The 11,164-nt window shown below is 49.8% G+C and overlaps 1 protein-coding gene across 4 annotated transcripts in view; it reads left to right on the top strand.

Annotated features, from left to right (window-relative positions):
• CHTOP (chromatin target of PRMT1) overlaps positions 1-10,462 on the top strand; it is a 10,775-nt gene extending 313 nt beyond the window's left edge. Inside the window, exons 1-7 of one of the 4 annotated variants that reach the window (XM_019522206.1) lie at positions 711-867; positions 1,749-1,830; positions 3,363-3,516; positions 6,770-6,956; positions 7,138-7,275; positions 9,094-9,329; positions 10,065-10,462. In XM_019522206.1, the coding sequence (XP_019377751.1) occupies positions 1,766-1,830; positions 3,363-3,516; positions 6,770-6,956; positions 7,138-7,275; positions 9,094-9,296 (747 nt within the window). In that variant the 5' untranslated portion in view covers positions 711-867; positions 1,749-1,765 and the 3' untranslated portion in view covers positions 9,297-9,329; positions 10,065-10,462. Of the gene's footprint in view, positions 1-710; positions 868-1,748; positions 1,831-3,362; positions 3,517-6,769; positions 6,957-7,137; positions 7,276-9,093 lie in introns of those variants that run through there. The other 3 variants (XM_019522121.1, XM_019522369.1, XM_019522291.1) reach the window with 3 other exon arrangements.
• Positions 10,463-11,164: the final 702 nt, after the last annotated feature.

Here is an 11,164-nt window from a genome sequence, read left to right as displayed (position 1 = left end):
CCCCCGCCCATTCCCTGGGCCCACCCATTCCCCTAGACACCCCTTCCATTCTCCTGGCCCCACCCGTTTCCCTCTAGCCCCACCCATTCCCTAGCCCCACCTGTTTTCAAAGAGGATTAAACCCCCCCCCTTCCTCTGGGCCCGCCCTTTTCTCTTTAGTCCTGCCCATTCCCCTAGAGACCTCTCCCGTTCTCCTGGCCCCACCCGTTTCCCTTTAGCCCCGCCCATTTCTACGGAGACCTCTCCCATTTCCTGGCCCCGCCCACTTCCGTTTAGCCGCGCCCATTCCCACCTCCCTCTGCCTGCCCCCGGGAGATGTCACGTGGAGGAGGAGGAAAGAAGGCGATCACGTGTGTCAGGGGCTCCTCGCCGGTATGTCGCGTGTTGTAGGGAAGTGTCACGTGGCTGGGGAGGCGGTCACGTGCCTCAGAGGGGCTTCCCGCGAGGGCATGTCACGTGCTGTAGGGAAGCGTGCGTACAAAAAACTAGGAATTCTTGCCATAGTGATAGCGTCACGTTCTGCCCGGGCGGCGCCTGTGCAGTGAGGCTCCCACCAGACAGTGTCACGTGTAGCGGCGCTCCGACGGCGCCTGCGCACTGCAGCTTCCGAAGCTCCTGCCGGGGAACGTCACGTGGTGTTCGTCCGGCGCCTGCGCGTTGCCGCTTCCGGCCGCCATTTTGCCCGGCTCGGCGCGGTGAGCGGGCGGGGGAGGGGTAGCGAGCGTGAGGCGGTGGCGGCCATTTTATCTCGGGCGCCGGAGCGGGCGGAGGGGAGCCGCCTGCAAATACCCACCCACCCCGCCCTGCTCAGCCCATCCCAACTCCCTGCCCCAGCGCGGCCCGGAGGCCTGGCTACCGGCTCCTTCGGTGAGGGCGGCGGGGCGCCGCGCGGGTGGACTGAGGAGGCTGCCATTGGCCTGCGGCGCGGGCTGTCGGGGGCGGCGGGGCGCAGTGTGCAGCCCTGGAGGAGCCGGGCTGGGTCGTGCGCCCGTTCCCGCCATGGTGGGCTGGGCCCGAGCGCCTGGAGGGGGAGAAGTTGGCTCCGCGGGAAGCCGAGCCTGCAAATTATCATCGACCGCAGCCGGCTTCCCTGCGCAGAGCAGGGGCCGGACGGCTGGCTTTGCAAGCCCTGAACTTGTGTGAGTGCATAAATGGTATGACCCTCGTCGGGGCAGCCGAGTGGGTTTAGGAGCTTCCTGGCAGGTGCCGTCCACCTCGGACCTGGTAGACTGTAATCCCCAAGCTGCTTACATCTTCCCAATGTGCCACTGTGAAAGCTGACCTCAGGTCAGGTCGCAGCTGCTTTGGGAGATGGGTCATCTCTGAGCAGAGGAAATGCGGCACCGAGTTCCCTGAACACACGCCTGACACTAGGCACGTTGGGCTCCTTTGGTCCTGTAAAAGACTAAGGAGCGGTACCTGGATGCAGCTGTCCATCCAGAAACCGCCACGTGCCCATGGGGTTCGGTGGTTAGTCAGGCGTGTGGGCATGATCTTGGCTGGTGCTGAAACGTGATGCTAATCGGATGCATAGTAAGTCTCTTCATACGTTACCGGGAATAAGGCCGCGTGTTGAGAGAGGAGGTGATGCGCATTTCCAGCACTGTTTTGTCACATCCTCGTGCCAACGCTTCTTGGGCTCATGGCTCTCTCCGCAAAAGGGGCTGTGGCCGTGCGGTGGGGTATGTAGTGAAACAAGCATGTGGTCTTGTGTCTTGCCGCTAAATCTGCCTCTTGTTGCTTTCCAGATTCTCTCACCCCGAAGATGGCTGCGCAGTCGGCGCCGAAGGTTGTGCTAAAGAGCACCACCAAGATGTCTCTGAACGAGCGGTGAGGAAGCCAACAGCAACTTCAGCTCATAAGAAATTTGTACTTAATTTGTCACTGTGTCCAGTGTCAAAAACCAGCGTGGTTTCTGCCCTGTTTTAACCTAACTAAAACCAAGTAATGGCTATGCGCCTCTGTCTTAAGTCTCAACACATGTGGTACACAAGGTTAAAAGGGCAGTTATTTCAGAGGCTTGTGTCAGTAACTGTTAATAATTTGAGACATAACTATGGTGGGCTGTGTTGTACAAAGAAACCTCGCACACTCCCTTTTTCTTCCACATGTTTTTACATTATATAGTTGACGCTGCAGCATGGTAGCATGTTACCGGAGCTGCAGGAGGCTTGCTGCTTTGTCCGAGGCTGACGCGTGTGTTGTCACCTGTAAGAGGCATGCAGCAGGCCACAAAACCAGCCCAAAGGCCCTTTAACAAAGTTCTTGGACCTTGTAAGAGGCAAACGCTTCGCTTCATCTCCATCTCTCTCATTTCTTGGCTCTGCTTTCTTATTTCCTCTGTTCAATACTCTGCTGCTCCCTTGCGCGCTCTCTCTGTCTGTCTGTCTGTCTGTCTGTCTCTCTCTCTCTCTCTCTCTCTCTCTCTCTGCCATAAAGCTTTCGCCAATATAATATGAACTAACAGCAAAGCTCCCAATCACATTTCACTCCCTTACTAAGTGTTAATATCATTAAGCCAAGGAGAAATGAAGTCATTTTTATGCAGCTCCTGTTCTAGCGAGCACTGCGTGAGACATAATCTGGACCAGTGCTTGAGGCGTACTCTAGGGTTGGCTAGCCAGCAAGTTCTCACTATATCTGCCTGCCTGTGGTGGCTGGGCTAGTCCATATCCATAATTCTGTAAAGTTTTAACTTCATCAGCTTGTAGAGCTCTCTGAACACCATAGAAACCTGACCTTGTATTGATAAGGAAGCTTACTTCCTGGCAGTGTGTACCCTTCCATATAATTTTTAAAGGTGGAAGACCCTTACTATGCCAAAGAATATCCTGGATGCAAAAGCAATCCTACTATAAACTAATATATTCAGATAGCAGCATCTGACATCTTTGAAAGCGTCCCTGAGGTTTGCTTTTCTGGTGTCAAGGTGACCACCAACTCTACCAGAGACGTCCAGTTAAACAAGTCAGTTTTCTCCCGTTCTTCCTCCCTCCTCCCCCAAACCAGTTGTCTTGGCTTTGCAGTCTGATTTTAGTGGGCTTTGCTGTTTCTTTGTAACGTCTTCTCCCATCTGTCATGGTCATCACTGCTTGTTGCTTGTTTTTTTCATACCTTCCACCTTTTAAAAGCAGTAACTTTATCACTTTTAAATTAATGTGCTGCACTTTATCCATATCTAAGTTTCCAATTCTTGCACGTTTATGGAAAACAAGGATACGTAACTCGCATATGACGATCTGAGTGTACCACTTCTTACTTAAGGTCATGGGATCTGGCGATCCGGTCTTGAGAGCCATGAAATGCCAATAATTGTTTTTATTAAAACTTTATTTAAACACCCATTTTGTTCGACCTTGAAGCTTTACTAATATGCTGAAGAACAAACAGCCGATGCCGGTGAATATTCGGGCAACCATGCAGCAGCAGCAGCAGCTAGCCAGTGCCAGAAACAGAAGACTGGCCCAGCAGATGGAGAATAGACCTTCTGTCCAAGCTGCCTTGAAACTTAAACAGGTGAGAGAGGGGGTCATATTCCACTGCAGAGAGTTGGTGATGCCTATCAGCGGCTGGTGACTTTTCAGGATGTGATGGATTTCAAAAGGTGTTCCTGAAAATGAGAACTGAGAATTTTGGGGGGACACGTGGAGAAGTTAGAACCTCCTACTGCCACTGAAGAGCAGTAATGTTTCCACAGCTTGTCACTGGCTAATACCCCTGAGTGAAGCTGGCCTGCCTGTCATGCCTTACCTTGCTTATTGTTTAAATCTCCCCCTTGCTGTCTTTTTCTCTTTTCCCAGATGAGAGGGGGCTACTGCTGGGTTTTACCTGCTTTCACTCCCTGCCCTCCCACAGCAGAAACATTCTTACACTGGTCTCTGGATCTGCTGAACCCTTCATTCCTTAAACTACATGTTCTTGTACTGCAGGGTGTGGCTTCCAGTTCTGGGTTACCTGCTTGATGCTAAGTATCTGCCTTTTGTTTTCCTCAGTAGGTCCTGTTGCCAGCAGTTGGCTGGGTACGTTTTGCGGTGTTTGTTGCTCAGTAGACATGCCGGAGTAACAGAGTGTCTGTTCTAGTTCCCGAAATTAAGCACATTTGACCTGGTTAACCCAAAAAGTCACTTAAAATGTACCTTTCCACTGCTTTGTTTTAAAGCATGGGGTTTATGAGATGTGAAGCCTTGCTAGGGTAGCAGTAAGTACACAGTGCACAGAAAGAAATTTAGCAGCACTGGTAACATAGCTCGTTTGAGATGGGCAAGAAACTATGTTAGTTAATGGTTGTGAGTGTATGTTGTCCTGTGATGATTGTGTGTTAGAGCAGAGGGAGGCTTAGAGAGTTCCTCTTGAAGTGTATATACACGTACACACAGTGCAAGGATATAAGAGTATATTAAAACCTGGATTTGCAGGGTGGTACCACAGAGCTGTGTACTAGCTTTAAATGGCACCACTCTCTGACTCAACCAGAGCAGTAGTTGAAATATAATCCCTAGCATCATTTAGCACACTAGGAGAAAACCCTGGAAGGTTAGCGGTTGAGCGGCTCTGTCACATCGCCAGAATCTCTCTCTGGGGCATGTGCTGGGGTTTAGGGCTTACATTCTTCTGCATGAAAGAGCAACTGCATAAGAAACAGCCTGTGAGCCATGTGTCCTGAAATCGGACCCAGGTGTTGGTTATGTTCATAATCATAGAAAACAAGGGTGGGAATGGACCTCGGGAGGTCACATCTAGTCCAGCCCCCTGCTCAAAGCAGAACCAGCCCCAACTAGATCATTCCTGGAGCTTCTAAACAGAAGTTGTACCAGCAGCTAGCTGAAGGCTCCAGCAGGAGAGTCTTGGAGTATAATCTCATAAAGGTTTCCACTTGTGATACCCTGAACATTCCCTTTGTTACTGGCTGAATTGGGGGACAGGAAACAGACAGTCTCATTGAATGTCATCTGTTTACAGTCTAGCATTGGGACAGCAAGCGTGCTTAGCATTGTTTCATCCTGAAAGCTGATCTGAATCTTGCTCAGGTGTTTGAGCATAAAGTGTAAGCTGAGGCTCTTGATGGAAGAAGCCAGTAGAATGCAGCTCCGTTTCAGCCAGCAGAGAAAGTGGCAGTCCAATGAAGCCTGTGGAGGCTGAGGGTGGAATCAGCCGATTAACCTTATGTTGAGTACCTCGGAAGGCATTCTGGAAATGCATGTAATCTAATGTGCAGGTGCAACCAGAAGGTGGGTAGCTCGGCGTGCTGAGACTAGTCGTCTTCCTAGCTCATCTTAAAGATGAGGACAGCTGCATTTTTGTCCCACTGGGGAAATTTGAGCACACATAGTGCTGAATTGCTGCTCAGAGGCTATCACCCACTCTGACTCAGAAAGTTCAGGTATCTAGCATTCACAGGAGCTTGGCTGGGCTCTGCCTGTGTTGAATGTCCTGGCCAAGATGCCCCCCAGAACCATGAACAGCTTGTTAATTTCACTGTTTCTTCAGGTCAGCCAAGAACAAATCTTAAAGGGAACTTCCATAGTCTTGGTACAACCTGGCTGGGTGGTCCCTGGAGAAGTTCCACAAAGGGGATCTTGGTATTGTAGGAGTCCATCTTGCGGGGATTGTCCTGTGTGCACTGTTGAACTGTTAGAGAAGCCATGTCATCATAGCTATGAACTGTCAAGATCTCTTTGCTCAGAACAAGTGTGGCCCTACTGCGTGCTCCTACCTACAGGCTCCCCCAAGCAAGAAGCTTTGTGTTGTTGCAGGGTCCTGTCCCAGTGTAAGCAGTGAGGAAGTGCAGGCTGTGCGAAGGTGCACACCTCCCATGCAGTTCTTGTCTAACGGCTATTCTGGCTAAAACAGTGAAATGGCAAAAACTTGTGCCTGTAACTGAAGACACAGCTGATGTGGGATTAGACTGCTGCAACAGCTGCCCAGAGACATTCAGACATGCAGGCCTTGCATTTGTTAACATATGTTTCCAAACACGCAGATCCCAGGACAGGGTCTGATGCAAACAAACAGCAAAAGTAAGGCTGAAATGAATTGAGATGTCCAATATAATCTTAGTCCATGCATTCCTTGGACTCACGGTACATTCGGAGTGAAGGAATAGTCTTTGTAGTGGTCTTTGTTTCTTGCCTCTTCTGCCTCCTAAGTGGGTGTGGTGGTGAGGGTAGAATCTTAGTTACGTAAGAACCCACAACCTTGTTTGGTGCCTGAGATGCAGGTGCGCAATAGGCTTGTTCTGCTGAGATCACTGGAACAGAAACTCTAGAGTGTCTGACTACTGGAATGCAGCTGCACAAGTCTTGTGTGCTTCTAGAGCCCTGGCTTTTTCTGCTGCCAAAGCAACATTGTGTCTCAAAGCACCCATGGGGCTCCTTGCTGGTATTAAGCTCCTGCCCCACGTGGAACGCAGCAGCTCATCTAAGTGGTGAAGCATTGGCTTTGCTTGCAGCCGCAGTGGGAATGTCTGCAGAATGAAGGTACATCTTGCCCTTGGAACTCCCAACTTTGAATCTTTTCACCTCTGTTCTCAGCAGGTAGTTTACAGTGCTCTGTGCTTTGCGAGCGCTCTTTCCCTGGCAAGAACTTTCTTTCTCTAGGAGCTGAACACGCGCAGTGGATTTGTGGCCCTTCAAAAGATTGTTCCTCTTGTGCTTTTGGAGGTTCTTTTCCATCTACACCAGTTGCCGTAATCCCTGATAGCTACATGACTTTTGTCTCTCTTTTTCTTTCTTTTTTTTTTATTTTTTTTTTAAAAATCCTTCCATTCTAGAAGAGCTTAAAGCAGCGTCTGGGTAAAAGTAATATTCAAGCACGATTAGGCCGGCCAGCAGGACCCCTCGCTCGCGGTGCCATGGGAGGAAGAGGGCTGTCTATGGGTCAGAGAGGCTTGCCACGCGGAGCCATGCGTGGCGGACGTGGAGCAAGAGGATTGCTGAGAGGAGGCATCCCCCTCAGAGGTCAGTGTACTCCATGAGTCCAGGCATCCACTTTAGATGTTTGATGGCAAATGAAAGCATCCGTGGGCATTGTGGGGTCTGGGGTGGGGAATAATTCTGACAGCTCAGCAAAACCTTGCTGAGCTTGATGCCTGTATGCTGACTCATGCTTTCTTTTTATCATCCTCTTGCTGCATCAAAGGTGGGAGTTTACTTCGGGGAGGATGTGGGGTTTCCCCTAGAATGGGCCTGAGAAGAGGTGGCATCAGAGGTCGTGGTGGACCTGGGAGAGGAGGCCTGGGCAGAGGAGCTATGGGTCGTGGAGGAATTGGTGGCAGAGGTGAGTGCATGTCATTTTGGAAGGGATGAAGGGTAGAACAAGCTGGAGCATCTTTTTGTTTTAATTTGGGTTAAATTATAATATGCATAGGCAACTGTACACTTGAATTTCCATGAACATCTTCCCTTTGTACCCAGTGTGCAGCCTCATATTACATGCATCGCATTTCCATTTGCTAACATGTTAATAGTAGCAGTATTGATGCTGACGCATGAGATCCATGACAGTTTCATTGTTGCCTGCAGGGTTCTGAATAGCGGCGGTGAATTAGACCAGGGCCTCATTAGTGTCATACTGCCCATTGGGCAATGCTTCAAGTAGTGGCAATCACATTGGAGTAAAGTTGTAGATAATGAGTGTTGGAAGGGACCTTGGGAGGTCATATCTAGTCCAACCCCCTACTCAAAGCAGGTCCAGCCCTAACAACATCATCCCAGCCACAGTAGCTTATCTGCATGATCTGAAAAGAGCTCTCCTGTATCTGCCAGCTTTCCAGAGCATGAAGGAAACATAACCTTTGTAACTATTAAGTGTTAAAATCTCTCTGTGTTTAAATAAGAGGCTAAAAATTATTCATAAATGGGGGCTTTAGCCCTACACCCAACTAATAAGTTTCTTAGTTTCTGCTTATCTGGATTCTTCCCCCCCCCCCCCCCTTGGAACTGAATCTGACTGTTAAATACTAGGTGCTGTTCACAGTACAAAGTACTATATTAGGGAGGTCCCCAAATGAGAGAGGCTGGTACTGGAGAAATATAGGATGTGACTCATGGAATATCACTGAAAGTGAAACTCTAGTCATCTTTCAAGCAAGAATCAGTCAGTGGGACTTTGGATGTCTGTGGCTGGCCTTCTGCTACTTGGTGCTGTACCATGCAAGAACTTGAATTTCCTTGCTTTGTGAATTAACTATGAGACATGAACGTACTTACTTGCCTAGTCCCTCTGGGTTCTAATGCTGAAACTGGATGTGCACCGGGTGGGGTGACCTAGGCTAGGCAGCAGCTGATTGCAATCCTTTGTCACATCTCACTGTAAAAACCGGCGCCAATTCTCTCATGGTTGATGTACCTAGTAACTGGTCAGCGCTGTGAAAACCGACTAGCTGAATTACAGTGATACCATTACCATGCTGTAGCTACTGTTGGTTGGTTTCCTGTAGACAAGTTCTAGGCTTCTGTCTCATAAATCAGACTATCCTTCATACTGGTCAGTTGGTCTGACAGGCATACAGAAATCCATATTACCTGTTGGCTCTGTCAGAACGGCTCTTGTTGCAGATCTCACTAAGTCTAGATTTCTAGACATTGCAATAGCAGGGTCTTATGCAACAGTAGATGCCTCGGATGTCTGGTTTAAGGGGAAAACCACTGCTTCATGTCAATTGCCACTATATTAAACAATCAGCAAGATGCTCACAAATAGCAAGTCTGCAGTTTTTGCAGTGCAGTCATGTGGCAGCGTGCATTTAGAGTGGTAGACATGTGGCATTTGACAGTGCGTTACTGTGCCTTAGACAAACCTGGTGCACAGGGTGACAGCTGAGGAGCGTGAAAGTCTGGCAGGGAGACTTATCAGAGGCTTCATGGGGGTGAATTTGAAGGAGGAAAGGACCGCACTTCTGGCTCAGGAAGGAGGCAGCCACTCCCAGCCCAGGGGCAGCATGGGAGACAATGCCCCATGGACAAGTGCAGTGAGCTCAATGGGAGGAGGAGGGCAGGACATGGCCAAGTTGAAGGCGCACAAGCTAAACCAGCGGGATCCTTAATGTGCAGCCCTAGGTGTGATGCAGCACGTAACGGCCCTTGTCTCACTCAGGTCGTGGCATGGCAGGCCGGGGACGAGGGGGCTTTGGTGGCCGGGGCAGAGGCCGAGGCCGAGGAAGAGGATCCACACGCCCTGCGCTAACCAAGGAACAACTGGACAACCAATTAGATGCTTACATGTCTAAAACAAAAGGACACCTCGATGCCGAGCTGGATGCGTACATGGCTCAGACAGATCCAGAGACCAACGACTGAAGGGCCGTGTGAGAGACTTGTTGATGTGTATGTCACTACCCATAAGCTAAAAACGGAAACCCTGATTCCTGCTGGAAGGAGCTGCAGGAAGGGGGGCAGCCCTGTCCTACCAAGAGATCCAATTTTAGTGTGCTCCTTTTACATTTTGATACTCTGTGTTGTATGAAACCTTTTCCGGATTGTTTTTTTTTTTTATACATATATATATATATTTCTTTTCCGAAGTCCTCTGAACATGAATGTGACAGACCTGCAGTCATCCACTAGATCCAGTGCCGGGGATGCTCAGCCTGCCAGCCAACACTGGCGCGCACTGTTCCTCAGTGCTCGTGAGGGGGGAAGTGCTGTACATCTGCTGTGACGCATGCTTTTTAGGGGAAGTGCTCCCTGGTGCTGAACACAGCCTGCGGGATCCCATGGTTATGTGCCTCGTCCACTTGATGGTTCTGTTCAGGGTCAGAGTCAATCCTTTAGTGTGGCTCAAGTGGGAAACTTTCTTGACATTTGCCATTTTGTCTTTTTTTTTTTTAATTGCAATAACCCACCAAAGGTACCAAAATTCATCCTCCCCTGTGCCTGTCACACCAGTCCAATCCAGGCTTAAGGATGTAGTGCTCGTCTCTATTTCATGATTTCATTTTGTATCAAAACTCTTCTCCTATCCCCCCCTTCTTCCCCAGCTATCTACTTGATTGCTGGGGTTCTATTACTGACAGCACAGAGGACTGACTTTTCTTTTTCTTCCTTTTTTTTTAATTTGGGGTATAGTTTGAATTTCTCTTCTATCATGCCTGAAGGGACAGCACTACTGGTTTCTACATACCAGAACCTAGAAGAAGACCTAGTTTGTGTATTAAGGATGTTGAAGCAGGTCCATGCACGGCACCTATGAAAGGAAATCATGGTAGAACCATCTTGGAAACACTGGGTCCATAGTTGGTTGGAGTGACAAGTGTAACCAAAACTAAGCTTTCGGTCCAGGCTGACTCCAGCGCCTCCTGGGCACATTTTGAGAATGGGGTTGGTTTTAGATGTTGAGAACGGATTTGTTCTCCCCCTCCTCCCCCCGAAGTTTTAATTTACCACCATTGTGTGAACTGTTCCAGTTTCAATGGAATCTTGTATTTCTGGTTCGTTGTAACAATGGAGAAACAATGACAAAAATCCCCAGGGCTCTGGAGCTTTTCTTTTGAGCGCGTGAGAGGTAACCCTGAGGGGGTCAAGCACGGTTCATGCTGTCCTTGCCCCAGTACAGTTGAGTGCAGCTCCTGCTGTCTGCCTTTGGGGGTCAAGCTGCTTTCTAAGCAGTGGCAGCATCTTTCCCCTGCTGGAAACCACATTTATTACTAGAAGGTGGGTCCAGCCACCCCTTCCTCTGTGCTGGCTCCTGGGTTAGGCTGGAGCAGCCCTCAAACTGGGACTGGGGGGTGCTCCCAGTGCCTCTGGACTTTCTTGAGGCCCCAGCACTGTGGACCAAGTGCTGTGCTGCATATGGGGAGAAAGAAGGAAACTGCCTTCCAGTGCCATGGCTTTCCTGGCCCAGGCCCTGCCTGGGGCTGCTAGTGCTAGTGGAAAACGTGAGGCGCTCCCGCTGCTGTGCTCATCTCATCTCACGGCAGCTGAGAGCTGCATGGAACCAGCACAGGCTTCCCAGCGCCCGCCTGGAACTTGCCGTCCTGAACTTCCTCAGCTCTTTGCCACCCTTGGTCCCTTCTGCAGCTTGTAGTGACAGCGTTAAAGAGTTTCTCATTTACTTGTTAACTGCATGGCTTGAGTGAGCTTCAGAGGGTTTTCCAACCTCCCTGTTTTGAAGTTCAGGGGTTTGTGTCGGTGTTGGTGGTGTTGCTGGGCAGGAGCCCTAAACTCCA

Source organism: Gavialis gangeticus, unplaced genomic scaffold (genome assembly GCF_001723915.1).
Source record: "Gavialis gangeticus isolate Ggan-Ray unplaced genomic scaffold, GavGan_comp1, whole genome shotgun sequence".
NCBI lineage: Eukaryota > Metazoa > Chordata > Crocodylia > Gavialidae > Gavialis > Gavialis gangeticus.
This window is presented reverse-complemented; position numbering and strand designations above follow the sequence as displayed.